The 21,864-nt window shown below is 43.0% G+C and overlaps 1 protein-coding gene across 4 annotated transcripts in view; it reads right to left on the bottom strand.

The window, feature by feature from the left end:
- Positions 1 to 19,172, bottom strand: part of ADAT1 (adenosine deaminase tRNA specific 1) — a 36,890-nt gene extending 17,718 nt beyond the window's left edge. For 2 of the 4 annotated variants that reach the window (XM_061172402.1, XM_061172401.1), the window contains exons 1-8: positions 19,104 to 19,172; positions 18,257 to 18,447; positions 17,905 to 17,973; positions 16,888 to 16,942; positions 16,296 to 16,426; positions 12,947 to 13,550; positions 11,033 to 11,178; positions 10,400 to 10,499 (exon numbers count right to left, since the gene is read on the bottom strand). In XM_061172402.1, coding sequence (XP_061028385.1) covers positions 10,400 to 10,499; positions 11,033 to 11,178; positions 12,947 to 13,550; positions 16,296 to 16,426; positions 16,888 to 16,942; positions 17,905 to 17,973; positions 18,257 to 18,425 — 1,274 coding nt within the window. In that variant the 5' untranslated portion in view covers positions 18,426 to 18,447; positions 19,104 to 19,172. Of the gene's footprint in view, positions 1 to 2,405; positions 2,493 to 10,399; positions 10,500 to 11,032; positions 11,179 to 12,946; positions 13,551 to 16,295; positions 16,427 to 16,887; positions 16,943 to 17,904; positions 17,974 to 18,256; positions 18,448 to 19,103 lie in introns of those variants that run through there. The other 2 variants (XM_061172400.1, XM_061172403.1) reach the window with 2 other exon arrangements.
- Positions 19,173 to 21,864: the final 2,692 nt, after the last annotated feature.

Raw genomic sequence — 21,864 nt, 5'->3', positions numbered from 1 at the left:
TAGTGTCTCTGACTGCTGAAGAATGGCTGACGTGCTGAATAATATCTATAATACACCCAGATAAAAAGATTTTCTTGTGACAAAGATTCTTTCCTTTGATCAAACTTGAGTCAGGCTCCTCTGAGCCCTCTTCTTGATCCAGCCCCGACCTTGAGCTGCGTCGTTGCCATCTCATAGCTGAAGAAAATGAGCCTCATGTCTCATTGATTCAGGTTTTATCCTGCTTCTACTCTTTCGTTCTTTGCCAAGATCTGAGGAGACCCAAATTGTTTCTTCACTCACTTCAGCAAAGATTAAAGTTGCTATCTGTAGCAAACACTGATTTTAGTTGTTTGATCAATTTCCCATAGCTTTTTGGTGGTTAATGGATGGGAGCCACACACATGACAATGTTAAACTTTACCTGAGCCCTCAGTTCCCAAAACAAGCTATGGTTAAGAAATCTCCCTCCCACACTTCTGTGTTGTGGGAAGTGGCTGACTGCAAAGAACCACCCTTCTTCATGGCTTAGACAGACTCATGAATGCCCCCCTGGTTCACCTCTAACAAGGCCAGACACAGACACCATTCTTTGTCTCATAATGATTAGCTGAACTGTTTGTACCCACTGACAAAATCTCGACAACATGCCTGCTAATTTGACCAAATATTAGTTATGCTTCTCTCCTTCCCCCAGACCCCCGAACTTTGAGCCACTTTCAGCCGGAGCCAGCATCAGCATGTGTAACAACCCCTTCTTTTAACAGCCCCTTCTGAGAATCAACACTTCCTGTTCAATTGTTCCATCACACTACCTGCTCATCCCACTCCCCCATTCCTGGCTCTGTTTAACTTTGCTTCTCTCTCCGTATAAAAGAAAATTCCTTTGCACCTGCTCTTCGAGAGGCTTACAGATCTTAAGATTGCCGTGCTCTTGCTATTGCGTTAGTCCTCCTCCTCCTATTGTAACAGGCCCTTTCTCTTATTGCAATAATCCTTTTGAATGAAGTCTCTCCTTACCTAAGTCCAAATTTGTTTTTAAGTCACAGAATATATGGAAACCCACCCTGTTCCAGTCTGATTCATTCTTCCAGACAAGGAACAAGCAAACTGACCACGGAGGACGGGAGGGCATCAATACTGACTGTAGGATACATGATGGTGAAAACAGGTGGTAGCCTCTTCATATGGAAGTATATAGCTACTCCTTCGCTTCCCCACTGTTGTATAAAAAAGAATTTGGCTGATCTTTGTTGCCAGTTCCTGGCAGGGAGCCTCTAAGCCCTTAGAATTTCCCTAATGATAGGAATGTCTTTGTTATTCATGGTGGACCCCTCAGATCACACCTGAGTTTTTGCTTAACAAGATGACTCACGGTGGGCCCTAGATAGTTTCAGGATGGGCTGGCCATGCCAGAAAGACCAACCATGAGATTAGAGAGTTGGGGCTTTGAGCCATCTGATATCAGTCTGACCTCCTGGGGTGGGGATATTGGAAGGTGGAGACTGAGTTCAACCACATCATGTGGCCAACAATTCTATTAATCATGCTTATTGATGAAACCACAATAAACACTCTGGGCACTGAAGCTCAGGTCAGCTTCCTGGTTGGTGACAGACAGTGACATGCTGGGAGGGTGATGCATCCTGGGGACACAGAAGTGTCAGGTTGGGGACCCTTGGAGACCTTGCCCTGTGTGTCCCTTCTTTCATCTGGTCCTTATTTGTATCCTTCACAATAAAAGGTAATTGTAAGTATGGTGCTTTCCTGAATTCTGTGAGTTTTTCTAGTGAATTATTGAACCTGAGGGGGAAGTAGGAACCTGAGTTTGTAGTCAGTTGGTCAGAAGTGTAAGTGGCTTTGGGGCCACCTCAGTATGTGGCTGGTGTCCTGAAGTGAGGTCAGTTTGTGGGGACTGTGTCCCTACTCTGTGAGATTTGGCCTAACTCTGGGTAGTTAGTATCTGAATTCCACCCACCCACCTGCCCTAGAAGTGGTTTTATAGTTCTCTACGTTCCTGTTTGGAAAGTAATTTAAGTCTTCGAGCTTCCGTTCACATGCAGTGATGTGAGCAAAAGAAAAAGAGAAGAGAATGATATTCCCAACAGAATATATTGCCCCCCAAGCACTCACATTTCCACAATGCTCTCCATCTGGAGGTGGAACAAGAGGAGGGCCTGTAATGGCCCAGGCCCCAATTCTACCCTTAGGCTCGTGTGACTCTTATTACCAACTACCCATCTGCCACAGCTCAGATCATACACATATCTGCAAATGGGGCCATGGGGATTGAAGAGCATGTGGTTAGTAATAAGTACCCACTGGCCTACCGAACCACCATCCCTGCCAAAGCTTCCTGCCATCCATAAGCAGAATTAAACCAGAAGTCTTCCTAAATATGAAAAAACATAGGTCAATGGCATCACCTGAGGGAGTCTGGCCACTTGTCCTCTGAAATACTGCTTAGCAGCTTCTGGAATGATCTAAAGAGCTCTACTTTGCTGATTCGGGATCTGTTTAGAAAAAGAAGACCAAGAAGATTTATTAAGTGTTTACTACGTACCAGGCCCGTATCAAACATACTGGGCTTCACATGGTATCTTTTTAGGTCTGAATGTCCTGAGCCCCATTTTCACCTTCTTGCACTTGGCAAGAAGAAAAATCCAGACCGAAGAGTCTGATTAGGTTGAGGGACAAAAATGATTCTCAAGGAAATGTTATCAGGGACTTCCCTGGTGGTGCAGTGATTAAGAATCCGCCTGCCAATGCAGGGGACACGGGTTCCATTCCTGGTCCGGGAAGATCCCACATGCCGCGGAGCAACTAAGCCCGCGTGCCACAGCTACTGAAGCCTGCGTGCCTAGAGCCAGTGCTCCGCAACAAGAGAAGCCACCGCAATGAGAAGCCCGCATACCGCAACAAAGAGTAGCCCCCGTTCACTGCAACTAGAGAAAGCCCATTTGCAGCAACGAAGACCCAAAGCAGCCAAAAAACAAACAAACAAACAAAAAAACAAACAAAAAACCCCAAAACTCTCAAGAAATGTTATCAGCAGTGAAATCATCAAGGTGACAGGCTGAAATGGGGTAAAGACAGAGGGAATTACTAAATTTTGGGGTAAAGACAGAGGGAATTACTAATTTTTGCCCCCAAGGATACCCATTAGCTATGTTTGGCTACCTCCTTTCAAGGGAGCTGGCCCCCTGGGTAACAATGCTTACAAAGCTTTGGGACTTCCCTGATGGTCCAGTGGTTAAGACTCTGCGCTTCCACTGCAGGGGGCACAGGTTCCATCCCTGGTTGGGGAACTAAGGTCCCGCATGCCACATGGCATGGTCAAAAAAAAAAAAATCAGGAATAATACAAGGATACTTGCTATCACTGCTTTTATCCAACATTATACAGAAGGTCTGGCCAGTAAGACAAGAAATAAAAGGAATTAAGATTGAAAAGCAAAAAAAACAAAGTCATTATTCATAGATGATTGTGATATTGTCAGTTCTGGTCAGCACAGTAAGTCAAGAAAAAAAATAAAAGGAGTGGAGGTTTGGAAAGGAAATAGTATTTGCAAAAGATAGACTATGTTCAAAAATTCTGAAAGAATGCCCAGATACATTAGTAGAATAGTAAGAGTTAGCAAGGTTGCTGGATACAAACATTAATTGTAAGAGAGAAATAAACAACAACAAAAAAGGTGATTGCAGTAGCAATGACCAGAAAATGAAATGAAAGGAAATTACTTAAAACAGCATTTGTGGTAGCCAATCTCTGAATGGTGATTCTTGCCTCCTGGAATTCGTGCCATTATGCAATCCCGTCCCACACTGAATAGGGGTTATCTGAATAACCATTAGGAGATTGGGTTGGAGTGTGACTTCTGAGGCTACTCACAAAAGACTCTGTGGCTTCTGCCTTGCTCTCCTGGATTGCTTGCTCTGGGGAGAAACCGGCCATCATATTGTAAAGATGAATACTTGTAGCACTATGGAGAGACCCAAATTGAGAGGAACTGAGGCCTCCTGCCAACAGCCAGCACTGACTGACCTTGCAGCCACATGAGTGAGCCATTTTGAAACTGGATCCTCCAGCCCCAGTCAAGCCTTTGATGACTGTAGTCCTGGCTGACATAATGGATTGCAACCTCATAAGCCCCTGAGTCAGAATTATCCAGCTAAGCTCCTCCCAAATTCCTGTCGTACGGAGACTGTGAAATAATAAATGTTAATTGTTTTTTTAAGCCACTAGGTTTTTTTGGGGGGTGGGGGTGGGGTGTAATTTGTTACACAGCAACAGATAACTAATACATCATTCAAGAAATAAATCTAAGAAAAGATGTGAAAATTTATGTGAAGAAAATCATAAAACTTTACTGAAATATATGTAAGAAGACCTAAATAAGTGAACATTCAAAACTGCTTGTTTTAAATTTGGGGCACAACTGCCAATTTGGCACCAGCATTATATAGAAAGATATACACCATATTCCTGGTTTGAAGACTTAACAATGAAAAATGTCAATTCTCCCCAAATTAAACTTTAAATTTAAAAGTCTAAGAAAAACCAAGACACTCTTGAAAGACAAGGCAAGGGGACTTTCCCTAACAGATATCATCTTATTATAAAACTACAGTTATTAACAGTATGGTTTTGGTGCAGGGAAAAACAAACAAACCAATGGAACAGAACAGAATGCCCAGAAACAGATATATACATATATATATATATATATATATAAAAATATGGATATTCTATATAATACAGATACATACAGATATTCTACATTTGATATGTGTTCACTTAAAACATGTAGATTTCAATAAAATTACTACAGTTTCTTTTTCTATAAAGAGTAGAAAATAAAATGAGTTTCTCTGACAGGGAGCTTGTATTGTATATGAGAGCCTTTTATACATACTATGTATTGGGTCATTGCAGGTAGACTAGAAAGATGTTAGATAAATGAAATCCCTGTAGCTCAAAGTACTCATATTTTTTTCCCACTCAATTAATAAAGTGGCCTGGTAGAGCTAATAAGGAGTTGTAGCTAAAGCTGCCACTAAGTAAGAACTGTCAGATTGAAATATCAATCCCCTTTAACTGAAAATGAACTTAAATTATAGAACTAAAATACTGTGCAAGTGTTTATATGACTGCATTAGAACTGAAAATTATTACTCAAGAAGAAAATAATCTGACTGTTCAATATTAGTGACAATATATCCAAAGGGTGGTCACCAAAGGCAACTGTAATGTTAAATCTTTTATTCATCTAGTAGTTTAAGTGTGAATAATACTGACTAATTCATATTGACTGAGTAGACAATTAAGAAATTACTTTTAGCCAAGCTTTATAGCTTTACATAATATTTTGTCTAGCTCATTCACTGGTGCACCAACTACTTATATTAACCTAACACCTCAAGGACTTGTAAGAAACAATTGAACATGCATGCTTCGAACATGGATTTTAGACGCTGATGTTATTCTCCTGTAAAAGAACCAGGGTAATTTGAAGAGAAATGATTCTATATATTGGAGCAGGGAAGTGATGGTCCTGGAAAATCTCATACAGGACAAAGAAATGAGGCTCTCTGGCAGCTCCCTATGCTTTCTAGGCCTAAGCATAAAAAGAGAGAGAATGAAGTTTATAGCTAATAGAAACATATTAAGAGTAAAGCCAGGAGGCCATGACCCTCAAAAAAGGGAGATTTAGAATTTTTTTCTTTTCAGACAACTAGCACTATATCAAGATTGGTTTTACCCAGTTGAAAACAAACATTATTTATGTTTTATTGTATGTATGTGTTCAGGTAGATAAGTTGATATGTTCACTGTTACTTAGAATCAAAGATTTCATCTCCAGACTTAAGACTCTGAAACCATTTTTGGTGACATGACCACACATTTTATTGCTCAAGAAGTCCAGAGAGTCTTACAGACTCAACGTTTCCATTGCCCACATCACTCAGAATCAGCAAAAGAGGAACATCAAAAAATAAACTAATATCTTGCCCGGGATGCTCACATTTCCCTTTGAAATACTGATAGGTGAGCCCATGAGACTTCTGCTATAACCCAGTGGCTACCGATGTACAACTATGAGAGAAAATTTGGCTATACTATTACAGAGCATTAATGAAATATGTCAAGGCATTTCATTCACAAGCCTTAGTAATCAACCATGCCATGATCTGTAGTCTGGAGATGGGATCCACTCAAGGTTCATTAAAGAAACACAACACTTAAACCTCACTGGAAGGAGGCAAACTGGATTCTATTTACCACCAACACTGGGCGAAATGTCAAGGCCTCCAGTGTCACTGTGAAAAGCCATCAGTGATAGAGAGCTTAACAGCTTCTTGAGACCAGACCTGTAAAATGTTTTCAACATTCGTCCCTCTGGAGGAGCAAATGGCACTTTCTCTTATGAATGCTTTTGGTCTAAGTCACCTCATGAGTAATGTTAAGGTGTTATATCTCCCTCCAGAGAAGTAAGGCCTTTCTCAAGACTTGTTCAACAGCAGAACAGAGTGACCATAATAGTAATTCCTCTGTCAAAGAGGCCCACCCAATAATAACCACTGATGTCATCTGTGGAGCAAAATAATCTTGGTGGCTGCTAGCTGCTACGCTCCAATGAGCCCTAGTTCCTTTGAACAGCGAGGATTACATTCTTAGATATTAGTCTTCCTGGTGAGCTGGTTAACACTACTGGTTGGTGTATCAAAAAGCTAGGAAAGCTATACATACATAATTTTTTAAAGATTACACATTCACATTTCAACCTAGCCCTATCTTTATTCTAACATACTTAGACACGCTTAGTTTTCTTTGTTTTGTTTTTTTTAATCTCTTACCCTTCTCTTTTATAATCCAATAAGCCATGTAATGATCTCTCCAGGATGCTCTGGTAGCTCATCTGGGAAGGGAAGAGAATATGCCTCTTCAGGGCAAAAAGAATTTAAAAGGATTTGCCACTTTAGGGCAAAAGGTAAAATTAAGCTTCTTGAAAATGAGGGTCCTTTATCTGATTCCTGTTATTATCTCATTGTTTGCAATAAACACAAAGACTTAAAATAAAATATTACCTTTGAGTGTCGCACTAGTATTTTAAATGTTTCTAACATCCCAGTCTTGAGTTCATACTCCAGATCATTCTAAAAAAGGTGGTTCCAGGATAGCACTCAGGAATGAGAAGTGAGAAAAACCCACTCTCCCCAGCAGCTGTTGGTCTTTAGAATTAAAGTAACTTTGACCCTTTCAAACATAATGTGCAGCTTCATTTGATGACTGAAGAAGAAATCTATCTTAACAAGATGTCTACTGCAAGCCCTGTACCACGTTAGAGGCACTCTCTCTCATTCAATTTTCACAACATTCCCGTGTGACAGATACTATGAGTTACCCTTGCTTTATTGTTGGGGAAGTCGAGGACCAGAGAGGTAAAGTAATTTGCCCAAGTTCACACACCTGGGGGGAAAGGGAGCCAGGAATTAAACATCAGTCTCTTGAACTGCAAAGCTTCTGCTCTTTCCACCATGAACTTCCTCCTGTATGGAGTCTGCCTTCTAAATGGAGAGACATCCACAACATGTCAGAGACCTCAGATCATCTACTCCAATATCCTTGTTTTACAGATATGAACACACTGAGGCCCAGAGAGCTACCGGACTTGTCCAAAGTCACCTGACAACTGGAGACAGAGCCAGGGTGAGAACACGGGGCACTCCCAATCACACATAAAACACTGACATATTGGGACAAACTGGAAAACAGCACTTTAGGAATCTGGAGAAAAGATGGTAATTTTGAGCCAGAAAGCAGTCGTAAGGAAAGTTTTTAAGGTAAAAGATGGTGTAGGTTCACAGTGAAGAGCATTTAGACTTGAGCAAAGCAGCAAACTGAAGCCACAGGCAGGTGGGTGGGGCCAGTATGGGTTGCTGCTAGCCTGTCACTTACAGCAAAGGCAGAGCTCAGCAGGAAGTGTGGTCCCTGTCCCTTGTGACCTGCTCTGCTCACACATCGCGGCCTGTGGTTAACTGCTGGTCCCCGGAGAGATGCAGACAATGGCCTGAAGCAGGGAGGCTCTTGAGAAAAAACTGGTTAAAAAATCTCTACCCCTAACAATTTTGTAAATACTACTCAATTCAACAGCTTAGGCCACCAAAAGGCAGGCTGGGTCTGCTGTATAGGCCATTTGAACCCTGCTTAGTGTCTGTGAAGAAAAAAACTTTTTTTTTTTTAAGTCTAAAAAGATGTAAGTTATTATTGTTTCCATTGAGGGAGACAAATAAGCATGTCAAAAAGAAAAGAAACAAATCCACCTGTGAACTTTAATTACAATACAACTTTTTATAAGGGCGTAATAAAGAAATGGAAAAGCCACTTAGAATGAAAAGAACTACCTATAAATTGTGGGAGTCCTACAACAGTCACTCAGAGGCAGCTCAATCCAGACAGATGGAAATGCCTTTGGTGGGGAGGCTGCTACCCCATAGCCCCACCCACACTCGTGTTATTGCAGACCCTCTGTGGCTCACTGGGAGGGAAAAGCAGAGGGGGCAAGATGAACATTTAACAAAAGAAGAACCAATAAGGCAGATGCATGAAACTCCAAACACACAAGCATGAAACCCAAGTCTCATGTCCAACAGATCACATGCTCCACATTTCAATAAAAGCCAGTTGGAAGATACAAAGTCTTGTTTTCATGGCGCCCTTCTTGCCAGTCTGATCACTGTGCAGCTTCATAAATGATTCTCGGGTTCCAGCCTTGACCTACTAAACCAGAATCTCTAGTGGTAAAGCCCAAGAAAGTGTTCCTTTCAAAATCTTCCAGGGGAAAGAACAGTCTTTCCAAGAAATGATGCTGAGACAAGGACATCCACTTGCAAAAGAATGAAGTTGGATTCCTACCTCACACCTTATAAAAAATTAAATCAAAATGGATCAAAGTCCTAAACATAAAAGCTAAAACCATGAGAAGAAAACACAAAGTAAATCTTTGTGACAATGGTTTCTTACACATGATACTAAAAGCACAAACCACGAAATACAAAAATAGATAAAATGGACTTCCTTAAAATTTGAAACTTTTGTGCTTTAAAGGACACTTTCAAAAACTGAAAAGACAATCCACAGAACTGGAGAAATTATCTGAGATATATATCTGATAAAGGACTCATATCCAGAATATATAAAGAAATCTCTCAAATCAACAATGAAAAGACAAATAAACCAATTTAAAAAATGGGCAAAAGATCTGAACAGATATTTCTTTAAAGAAGATATACAAATGGCTAATAAGCACAGGAAAAGATGCTCAGCATCATTAGTTATTAGAGAAATGCAAATCAAAACCACAATGAAATAGAACTTAACACCCACTAAAATGGTTATAAGACAGACAATAACAAGTGTTGGAAAGGATGCAGGATAATTGAAATACTCATACATTGCTGATGGAAGTTTAAAATGGTGCAGCTGTTATGTAAAATAGTTTGGCAGTTCCTCAGAAGTTAAACATAAGGTTATCCCATGACCCAGCAATCCCACTCCTAGGTATACCCAAGACAGCTGAAAACAAATGTCCACCCAAAAGCTTGTATATGAATGTTCAGAGCAGAATTATTATTCATAATAGCCAAAAAGTGAAATAACCCAAATGCCCATCAAAGGATGAACGGCTAAAAAACTGGCATATCCATACAATGGAAAACAGGAATGAAGGAGTGATACATGATACAACATGGATGAACCTTGAAAACCTATGCTAAGTGAAAGAAACCACACATTGTATGATTTCATGTAGTGAAAAGTTTAGAATAGGTAAATCTATAGAGACAGAAAGTAGATCTGTGGATGCGAAGGGCTGGAGAAGAGGATGGGGAGTGACTGCTAATAGGTGCGGGGTTTCTTATCGTGTTGATGAAAATGTTCTGGAGGACTTCCCTGGTGGTGCAGTGGTTAAGAATCCATCTGCCAATGCAGGAGACACGGGTTCGATTCCTGGTCTGTGAAGATCCCACATGCCGCGGAGCAACTAAGCCCGCAAGCCACAACTACTGAGCCCGCATGCTAAAACTACTGAAGCCCGCGTGCCCTAGAGCCCGCGCGCTGCAACTACTGAAGCCCACGCCTTCTAGGGCCCACCTGCTCCCACTACTGAGCCCGTCTGCTGCACCTACTGAAGCCCGCGCACCTAGAACCCATGCTCCGCAACAAGAGAAGCCACCACGAGAAGCCTGCACACAACGAAGAGTAGCCTCCGCTCGCCGCAACTAGAGAAAGCCTGTGCGCAGCAACGAAGACCCAACGCAGCCAAAAAAAAAAAAAAAAGAAAAAGAAAATGTTCTGGAATTAGAGGGTGGTGAGGTGTGAATGCACTGCCAACATCTCCTTCTGCCCCAATATGCTGTACCTGGCTTGAAGGCGTCCGATTCCTTTCTTTGTTGTTCCCTGCGGAAAGCCATTGGCGGTGACATCCAGTGGCTGCTCAGGAACTGCACTCCAGCTGATGGCTATGAAGATAAGATTCTGGCGTTAAAACTGTTCAATTTTCTGTAAATGTCAGAGGTATTTTAAAAAAAATATTTCCCTACCACTGAAGACTCATGAGAGCTGGATATGATGCCAGAGACAGTGGCTGCCTCTCTGATGCCTGGCCTCCAGAATACAACAGTGTAAGTGGTTCATGATTCATCATCATCACCACCACCATCATCATCATAATAGCTAACAATCATTGAGTATTTATTATATGATGAACACAGTAAATGCATGAAACAGAATTTCTCATTTATTCTTCGTAACAACCCTGACAAATAAATGATATTCTTATCTGAAGATGAAGGAACTGAGGCTAAGAGAGGACAAATTGCCCAGGGTCATAAAGAGTGTGAACTTGACCCAGTGTGGGTATCTCCCAAGCCCACGCTATTGACCACTTGAGTGGTAAAATGCTACCCCAGGCTGGGAGGATGCAGTCCCTTCCAGGCCACTCTAATGTCCAGGGACAAGTTACTCCAGAGCAAGTGGAACCTGGATCCCTTACCTGCCCCACAAGGAACAAGTCGGCCTTGGTTCTCAGACTTTTTTGCCTGTACTGCACAGCGGCTCTGTTCAAATAGTAAATCTGACTGCTGTATTTTCACTTCTTGAACTCCAAAGCCTTCGGGTAAAGCTGAGACATTCTGACACCTAAAAGTGAGGGGAAAGGCATGTAGTTTAGGCTCACTCATCGAGAAAGAGAGTATCTAGGACTGTGGACCACGTCACCACCCATGTCTCAGTGGGAGGCAAAGGCCTTAGAAGGTGTGTGGATTTATTTATTTATTTATTTATGGGGAGGATGGTATAGGAGGTTGTGACAGAATAGAATCCAGATCCTATGAACCTTATGGCTGAAGGAAGATCTCTTCCATCACTCTGAAGTGACAGCTATAAACTGAGTCACCACCCCTCAGGGACTTCAGTAACACCGAACTCCATTTCTCATATTGGCTGTGAAAGATCTGAAAACCTTAAGAAGAAATATTAACCTGTCAGCATCAGCTTCCTAGGGAGTCCTTAAAACAGGCCAGAAACCAAAATTATCCTATAATATAAAAGCTTCATTTTTTTCTCTTGAATATTTCACACAAAGTAGATGCCAACATGTAGTGGGTCTAGAATTGAGCAGACAGCAACTTAAAGTCTTGGAATCAAGAAAACATGGAAAACAGAAAATGTCTTGGGCACAGTGCCTAGGATTGCCTTTTTTTTCTTAACATCTTTATTGGCATATAGTTTATACACCATAAAATTCACCCATTTAAAGTTATAATTCAATTTTTTAAGTATAGTCACAGAGTTGTGCAACAAGCACTGCAATCTACATTTTCGTCACCCCAATGAGAAATCCTGCACCTAATGGCAGTCATTCACCATCCCCTTCTCCAGCCCCTGGCACCCATGAATCTACTTTCTGTCTCTATGGATTTGCCTATTTTGGACATTTCACTCCATAAAACCATACAACATGTGGCTCCTTTCACTTAGCATAAGATTTTCAAGGTTCATCCATGTTGTGACATGTATCAGTCCTTCATTCCTTTTTGTGGCTGAGTAACATTCCACTGCAGGGAGCTACCACCTTCTGTTTATCAATTCACCAGCTGATGGACATTTGGGTTGTTTCACTTTTGGGCTATTATGACTAATGCGGCTATGAACATTCATGTACAACTTTTATGTGGATGTATGTCTTCATTTCTCTTGTGTATGTACCCGGGAGTGGAATTAGTGGGTCATATCCTGGGGTGCTTCCAAGAGTCAGCTTTAGGAGTGGTACATTTGATAAGGGCCCACAGACCTCCCCTGGTCATGGCCTTATCTGCCCTCAGTTACTACAGCATTAATCAGGTTTGGCTGCCCTTCTTTAGGGAGACCACGCTTGAGTGGTCATCATTTGTCTTTTTTCTTTTTAAAAAATTAACACTAATGTCTGAAGGTTTTTAAACATTATAACAGCAATATATGCACACTGCAGAAAAATTAGAAAATAGAATAATCACAAAGAAGAAAAAAATCACCCATAATACCACAACTCAATGGTAATCATATTAATACCTTGGTGTATATCCTCCTATACATTTTTTTCTATGGGCATATATACTTTAAGACCGAAATGAACTCGTTTTACCTTCTAAATTGCTCTTTAAACATTATGAGCATCTTTCCATGTTAAATATTCATCAATATTAGTTGTAACAAAAATCACAATCTTCTATTGCTGGCCATTTCAGTGGTTTCCTTTTTTTTTTTTTCCTTTAAATTAGTACACACAAAGCTAAATATTTGAGCACTTTCTTAATTATTTCCTTAGAACAAATTCTTAACTCTTTGTGCGTAGGTATGTATGTCCAGGCTCTTTGGACATATTCTCAAACTGCTTTTTGGAAAGACTGTTCCCTCCCTGCCCTCTCACCTCCCAATCAGTGCTCTCTGCATGGCCTCCTGGCTGTACGGGCACTTCCCAATGACCACAGCTGACAGATAGATGGGCTCTTCCAGGAAGTGCATCAGCAGTGCCCCCTGGCAACCGAGGACGTTCCACCGTGCCAGCTTGTCACTGCAGGACATGGAGCAAGTCCTGTCCCCCCGGCCTGGCTTCACTCGGAGCAGCCCCACCCGGTGATAGGCAGCACCAGGCTTCCCTGAGTCTCCAGCTTCTCCAGGCACACACTTGGCTCCAGTTCTATAAACGTCCACCACTTTGGCGCCACCGGGGGCCATTCCAGTGACAGCGGCTGGTTCCTCTGCAGTGAGATTAGAGCTGCTGACATCTGGTGAATTAGGGCCACTTTCCTGGTTGCCAAAACTCTGATGGTGAGCCATACCATCAGCAGTCCTGGGCTCAAGCCTCATCTTTTTGGTCACAGGACTATCTGAGTCTTCACATTTCCTTTTATCTTCAGGAGCTTCTAGGTTATCACTAGCTTCTACTGATGGGTTATTGGCCCAATCTCTACTGACAGGACAGCAAGGCTGATCTTCAAACTGAAGCATTGGAATGATGGAGGCATCCCCACCTGTAGGAGAAGAAATCACTTAAACCAGTGGTTCTCAAAGTGAGGCCACCGGACCAGCCACATAAGCATCCCTTGGGAACTTGATAGAAATGCAAATTCTTGGGACCCACAGTAGCCCTGCTGAATCAGAAACTCTAGAGGCGGTACCCAGCAGTCTGTTTTAACAAGCTCTCCAGGTGATACTGATGCAACGTCAAGTTTGAGAACCACTGACTTAAATGAAGCTTAATTCTATTCTCCCAGCTACCTGAGATGAATTAAGAACACTTGGCCAAATTTCCCTAACAAGAATTCTCTGAGGTTCTTGCTGAAGACCGTATCCTAGACCCAGTGCGCTAGACTCTCTCAGGGGGAGAAGTCTTGAAAACTGAATTGTTTAACAAAGATCCCAGGTGATTCTTACCACAGAAGTTTTGGAAACACTAGATTAGACCAAGGTTTCTCTACCTCCACACTGACATTCTGGGCCAGATAATTCTTTGCCATGGGGGCTTGCCCTATATATTACAGGATGTTTAGCAGGCTCCCTGGTCTCTACCTACTAGATACCAATAGCACCCCTGAGTCTGACCATCAAAAATGTCTGCAGATGCTGCCAAATGTCCCCTGGGCAGCAGAATCATCCTGAGTTGAGAACCCCTGGCTTAGAATGAGCACAGTTTCTCAAGTGCATTTTGTGGAACATTATTCCATAAGATGCCTTGGAAAACAAAAGTGGATGGTTGATTTCATGGTTAAATAAGTTTGGCAAACAATGCTCACAATTTCCCCATCTTGCATATCCTCACAGTAAAGACTCACAGTAAATTACACAACTGGTGTTTCCCCAAGCTGGTTTAGAGATTTCTGACCCACTCTGTGTTTACAGGGAATCAAAGAAAACGAGAGGTCAGTAAAAAGCACACCTCCCCTGTGAGAAGGGAGCTTCTTCTTCAAACACTAATGTGTATCGCTTTTCTAAAGTGTGTAAATAATATGTCTGTGGTCTTTATAACCTAAGAGTGGGAAAGCCAAGAGATGCAGAAGTGGGAGTGTTGCCAGAGAGGCTGGCTGGCAGGCTTCCAGAGACCTCACAAGGTGACAGTGACTTTGGAGAATTCCCCAGGGCCCACCTCCCACTCTGAAGGCTCAGAGATTTGATCTTGACAGATGCCTGAACTCAAGAGGCTGACTCATGCTAATACAGCTCACAAGTACCAGTCTGAAGTAGCCAATCCAGGCACCAACTTATCAATTAGTAATGAGGAATAAATGCCAAGGGAGCCAAACAGTCACATTCTCTAGGTAGTGTTCTTTCTCCCTGCAGACAAACCATGGGTGGACATCACACTGTAAAAGATTACCCATCACCCTGGGAGTTAGATCAGTGGTTCTAAATTTTGATTTCAAAGACCAGTAAAATCTCTAGAAGATTTTAAGATGAATAGAGTGTTGACAACTCTTTATTCCATCAAGTAAGATCTTTAAAAATCCTATTTATCATTATTTTAAAAATACATAAACATCTCATAACCTTAAAATGGAAAGAAATTAGTTTTTTGAAAAACTCACTGAGTAGTCCTGATTTTTCTCATCTGGCCATGGACCAGTACACTCTCACAAAGCAGTACCAGCCTGCAGACCACTGATTTATGTAGTTTGATTAGGCGGTCAGGCCAGCTGTGATCACCAGATCTCTCTCTCTCTCTCTCCACAAGAATGCTACACCTCCCACTGGGATCAGCCAGGCCCTGGCTATTCAAAATGTGATACATGGGCCAATACCACTGGCACCACGTGGGAGTTGGTTAGAAATGCAGACCTCCGGCTCTACCCCAGACCTACTGAATTTGAATCTGCATTTTAACAAGATCCCTGGGTGATTTATATGTATATTACAGTTTGAGAAGCACTGAGTTAGGAAACAACCTATCAGGGCACTGCTAAGAATAAAGTATGGATGAGTCCTGCCTTCCTCTGTATGTCATTTTCCTGTTCTTTCATAAGCTATATTTTTGATTTGAGTTATGATCTTCAGTTATTGTCTCTTAAGAGTGATTACCTATCTGCTGTAATTGCATAGTTAGTTTTAAACTTTAATATTCAGGGGACAATCTTATATCCTTATTTCAAAGTTTTTAGGGTGAGGAAATTTTACCACCATCCCTGAACTGTTGTCTACAAAGGGTAGAAATTATTCCCAATTTTCAAGACAGAAAAACAAAGGATAGAAAATCGGCCAGGTCTGGTCTTCCCGCCTAATGCAACCATAGCACCTGAACATCCCCTTACAACTCATCAAAATTTACCTTAACTAACCATGACTGTATACATTTCCTAAAAAACTGAAGGGTAAGCAAAGGACTAGTCTTATTCACTGCTACATAACCAGTATGTCACACTTGCCTGACAAGGAGTAGAAAATTTATGTTTAATGAATGAATGAAATGAGTTTCAGGATAAATCACCATAGAACTCAGGGCTTTGGACCTCTAAGCCCTATTGTTGGTTTTGGACCTTGTGGGGTCTCAGCTTTAAGCTTCCCAATCCTGCTTGGGAACTGAGAACTGAATAATAGTATGAGTGAAGCGCCCTCCACTTTTCCTTGGTAGAGACGTGATTAGGCACACTGGGCTGTTCACAAAAAGGCACTATCAATGGTTGTAGCTCCACTTCATCTAAGGTGTTTTTTTGAGAAACTATGGATAAGACAACAATAAGGAAGCAGACAATGTAACATGAATCCAAAGGCTTTAATATACTTACAGGGTGTATGGCTGGAGAAAAACACAAACAAGAGGTCTGGTCTGAGTTTCCACAGTTCTCTCTGAGTTCCTGGGACAAAGATGCTATCCTCTTTCAGGCTGGCTGCCAAGTGGAGCTGATGGAGAAGGTACCTAATGGGGTGCAGGATGTTATCAGAACGAACAACCAGTCTCTGTGGTAAAGGGAAAGACTCTGGCTGCGTGATTACTAAGAAAGAAAGAGATACTGCAGACCAATGGGACTGGTAGCGATTTGGAATTATGAGAATGACCTAGCCCAGTGACTCTCAAAATGCGATTCCTGAAACAGCAGCATCAGCATCAGCTGGAATTTATTAGAAATGCAACTTATCAGGCTCCACCCGGATCTGCTGAATCAGAATCTCTGGGGATGGGCCCAGCTATCTGGGTTTTAACAAACCTTCTAGGTGATTCTGATGCACATCAAGCATGAGAACCACTGTCTAGACGAGCACTATTTTAAGTGCAGTTCGGAGGCCTACATAATCAGTATTACCTAGGAGCTTATTAGAAATGCATATTCTGGGGCCCCCACCCAAGCTAAATCAGAGTCTTCGGGGATGTAGCTTTACCTTTGGAAACTCCTCCTGGCTATGACCTCAGCATGGCTATCATTGAGGATGTCTCCTGTGGCAAATACAGGACATTTGTGAAGACATATGGAACCTGGAGATTCCCTGGCTCCTAAAAGCAGAACATAGCAGCTTCTCCCAGCACCCAGAATGGCCATGTAGCTCCTGGAAGGCTTTGCCTGAAAGTTTTACAATCATTACTGGCAAAGCATTTACAGCAGGGTTTCCTCAACTACTGACATTTAGGGTTGGAAAATGCTTTGTTGCATGGGGCGGGGGGCGCTGTCCTGGGCTTTGCAGGATGTTTAGCAGCATTCCTGGCCTCTACTCACTACAGACCACTAGCATATTCCCCTCTCCCCAGTTTTGACAACCAAAATGTCTCCACATATTGCCTAAAGTCTCCTGGGGGGCAAAATCTCCCCTAGCTGAGAACTCCTGATTTATAGGGAAATCTTTATCTGGAGGAGAGGAGCCCAGATCTTTTGTACCCTCACGCCATACTTGTGCTCATAGTGATAAAATTCCATCGAATTCTATCAACAGTGGTCCTGGAACAGCGGCATCATATCCAGGAGGAAAGGCTAGGAGAATGAGGAGAGCAAACTGGAGAAGGAATCTGTTAACGGGCAACCAGAAGGTGAAGATGCCAGACCTCTAAGGGATTTCCATATTCTTTCTGGTGCCAAAATCTCCATTTAATTAAAGATTGCTTTGTGGGGCTTCAGATCTAATATAGAATAGCTAAGCCCAGGGAACTTTTGGTTTGAGCATGAAAATACTGGCCAACTTTCAAGCCACTCGGAAAGATGTTCCTGGTGGCCTTTGCTTCCACAGCTTACTTCCATTCTTTAAATGAGTTCTGTCCTTTCAACTGGAGCGACAGTCAGTGGGAAGTGAAAGGTCAGCCACCTAGCGATACGGCTCCTTTGCTCTGCCGAGGAGAGGAACAGATGACATGCACACCGGTTTCCAAAACTCCCTAACAGGCCCTGTTCAGACCCCACCGGGGCTTACCGCTCTTCCTCATTTTGGACTGGCCTATGCATTTGGTTCCTGTTCCCATTGAGACAACTTCCTTTGTCACTGAGGGGAAAAAAACAAATCATTAAGTGAGCTCTCAGAATCTGAATGGTCTATAGGTTTAATAAGTCTGCACACTGAGTCCCCCAAAGGCTGACTCAACTGTGGACTGCGGTTCCAGCACGGCCATCTCCCGCCACCAGAGGTACCCCGCCCCCTGGCGGGGAGCAGCGGAACATGCCCAACATCGCGGTTTACACCCAACCGCCATCGTCCCTGCCTAGCCCTGTGTAGTTCTACCATCTCCTACAGGGAGAGACAGCGTTCTAGGGAAAAAAGGTCTCACCTTGCACCGGTCTGTCAGGGCGGTCGCAGGCCTGGTCAGCTGTAGGTTGTATCTTCACCACGGCTGCGAGCAACGTCCACTCGCGGTTGGGCTCAGGCTTCCCTTGCTTGGGCAGCCTGCTCCCATAGTGCTCATAACACAGCCGCGCAATCTCATCCGCGGTCCACATGGTGTGAGCTGGTGCTGAGGCCCTGATCAAAACCCACAACCATCAGAAGGGCAGAAAGGAGAACGAATGCAAGATGCTACAACCCTGCACCGGTGCTTCAACAGGCATTCAGATATAGCCCATTCACGTTCACACTGAGGTTTCTCAGTTCGGAACCCTATGTATCATCTTCTCCTACTACCCCTCTGCCTTCTTTTCGTCTTTAATGAAAGACCAAAGAAGTCCCAAATCTCACAACCCCAGAAGATACCCTATTTCTTCAAGCTGCTTTTTTTTTCTTTTTTTTTTTCAAGCTGCTTTTTTTTCTTCTTCTAATGTTATATATTTGACATGTTTCTAATGAATCTGAACCTAACTACTCAAAATGAAAGCATATGAGAAGGAAGTACCCTTGTTACTCCAATTTTCATTTGGAAATAGCATGTAAAATAGCTGAGGCTGCAGACCTCAGCTTGCTTTGGACAGACTCTCACCATACAAAGTTTATCTTTCCGGGGAGAAGGTTTTTCTTTTCCGTCCTCTTTTTCAGACGTTTTACTTGTCTTTCCGTCATAGCAGATAGTTTACCTCCCTCTAGTAAACCTCCACTGATGCCATCAGGAAAGCAACCCTTTAATTTCTTCTACAGCGTTTTATGATGCAGAGGGGGGAAGTGACAAGAGTCTAGTGGTTTCTCACCAGTCAAGTGTTCCGCTTCTCAGAGTGAGTGCTTTGGAGTTACCATTTCTGGAGTCTCATCCTGGTTTTGCTACAAAGTGACTGTGCGATATTGCCTAGATTACTTAACCTTTCTGTGTCATCTGATAATAGAGACAGTAGTATGTAATCCACTGGAGTTACTGCGAGGCTTAAATAATTACAAAAAGCAATTAAAAAAAAAAAGCAATTGGTACAAAGTTGAGCATAATTAATGTTAACTGAGATTAATATTACAAAAAAGAACACCTGAATTTCCTGATTGATTTGCCTTGAGCTCCTTATCAGGTAGTAGAACTGTAATGGACACGTAAAACCATGAATAAGAAACCATGAAGCAGATCAGACCTAAAAGAGGCCTAGAATACTTCCCTCGAAACTCTCTCACTCTTGACTCTATGGATGCTCGCTCAGTGACCTCATTTGGACTCAAATGTATGAAAAGCTTCCTAGTAGAAAATAAGATCATATGGTGATGGACAAAGCCAGACATGTCACACACACAAAAAAAGGCTCCACTGAACCCCAATGCATATAGCAGACAACTAACTTTTCTACAATGAGAAAAATTGCGTTGTGTTAAATTAATTAAACAAGGAGGCCATTAGATTGATGAGGCTCTAATACTGTGGTGCCCTATTTAAGCAAACCAAGATCTAAGCATGTTGGGCTTCCCTGGTGGCACAGTGGTTAAGAATTCGCCCGCCAATGCGGGGGACACGGGTTCGAGCCCTGGTCCGGGAAGATCCCACATGCCGTGGAGCGACTAGGCCCATGCGCCACAACTACTGAGCCTGCGCTCTTGAGCCCGTGAGCCACAACTACTGAACCTGTGTGCCACAACTACTGAAGCCCATGCACCTAGAGCCGGTCCTCCACAACAGGAGAGACCACCGCAATGTGAAGCCCATGCACCGCAACGAAGAGTAGCCTCCGCTCGCCACAACTAGAGAAAGCCCGCGGGCAGAAACAACCCAACACAGCCAAAAATAAATAAATTAAATTAAAAAAAAAACAAAAGTTAATGTAATTCGGCTGCCAGAGGAGAAAAGGCTTTAGAGGGGTTGGAAGTGAAGCCTACTTCCCTTAGGCCCCCTCCTCAATATCCTCCAGGGGCCCGGGTGGGGCCCATTCGGAGACTCCAGGCCCCTGCAGCAGAGACAACGTGCGTGCCTGCCCCCTTGGGCTTCGTGGGATGCTGCCGAGAAGCCACGCGCCCCGCACTCGTCCGCAGCAGGAGCTCTCCGCACAGGGGGACGTTGGCATTTCCCTGAAAGGAGCCACATTATCCCACCAGACACGCGGTGGGAGAGGCGCGGTCCTGATATCCTCTCCCCACACAAAAAGGGCTCCGGAAAGTCGGACAGAGGGGACCTCACCCAGGAGCCCCAAGGTCCCCCTTAGTTGCGCGCCCTCGGCCGCACGACCCCACCCCCTTCACGGACGCTCGCCTCCCACCTCCACAACTCGCGCTCTCGAAGGGAACGAACAGAGCCCGCGCGGCGCAACGGGCGTGACGTCACAAAGAGGTGGTGCTTCCAGACCCGTCTCCGGAGGCGCGCAGTGCACGCTGGCCCTTGTAGTCGTTTAGGGGGCGGAGCCAGGGGCAGCTGGGCTGATCCTTAGAGTCTAGCGACTTCCGGCGCTGTGCTTAGGTACCGGTGAAATGGGCTCAGGGAAGCTGACTCCCCGGTGGGATAGATTCAAATAGTAGAATGATGTCGTATCTTGGAACACTAGTCTGAATTTTTGTCTAAAACAGCGATGTCCAGTAGAAATATAATTCGAGCCAGATATGTAATTAAAAAATTTCTAGTAGCTACATTTTAAAAAGTCAAAAGACATAAGTGAAATTAATTTTAACCATATATTTTATTTAACCCAGCATATTCAACATATTTCAACGTGTAATCAATTTTTTAAAATAAATTTGAGATATTTTACATTCTTTTTTTCATACTAAGTTTAAGAAATCTGGTGTGTATATTACAGTACATCTAAGTTTCTGACCAGCCACATTTCAAACGCTCAATAGCCATATGTGGCTAGTGGCTTACCGTATTGGACAGCTCACGTCTAAAACCTTCAGTTTGTCAGGTATAGGTAGTATAGCTGTCTTGGATAGTTCAGGAGCCTGTACCATTCAGCAGCTGTATACCTCAATTACTAAAGATGAGAGAATTCACTTTTCTTACTACCCCTCAAAAGCTAGAGAAGAAGTGCAACTTACTTGATCCCCATCTTTCTCTCTAGATCAGAGGAAAAGGGCCACAGGCCTCCTCCAAGTGTCAGGACCCTGATCCTCCTTCCTCTCTCCAACATGTTTAGTTTTTTTGTTTTGTTTTTTGTTTTTGGCCATGCGGCACGTGGGATCTTAGTTCCCTGACCAGGGATCGAACCTGCGCCCCTTGCATTGGAAGCGCAGGGTCTTAACCACTGGACTGCCAGGGAAGTCCCTCCAGCATGTTTAATCTGCGACTGACTCCTTGTCTTTAAAGATTCCTGGTGGGGGAATCATCTTCCAGGGTTATCTCAGGGATTAGTACCACCATTGTCTAGTTGCATAAACTGAAAAATGAATCACCTTGTTATTTCCCTTCCCTTCACCCCCATAATATAATCCAATATATAATCCATTACCAAGTCCTGTTGAGCTTTCTCTCTCTTGAGTCCATCCAATTCTGTCCATTTTCATGGCAACACCCTAGTCCGAACTGCTGTTGTTTCCCTCTTGGACTGCTTG

The sequence above is a fragment of the Eubalaena glacialis genome, chromosome 18 (assembly GCF_028564815.1).
Source record: "Eubalaena glacialis isolate mEubGla1 chromosome 18, mEubGla1.1.hap2.+ XY, whole genome shotgun sequence".
Lineage (NCBI taxonomy): Eukaryota > Metazoa > Chordata > Mammalia > Artiodactyla > Balaenidae > Eubalaena > Eubalaena glacialis.
This window is presented reverse-complemented; position numbering and strand designations above follow the sequence as displayed.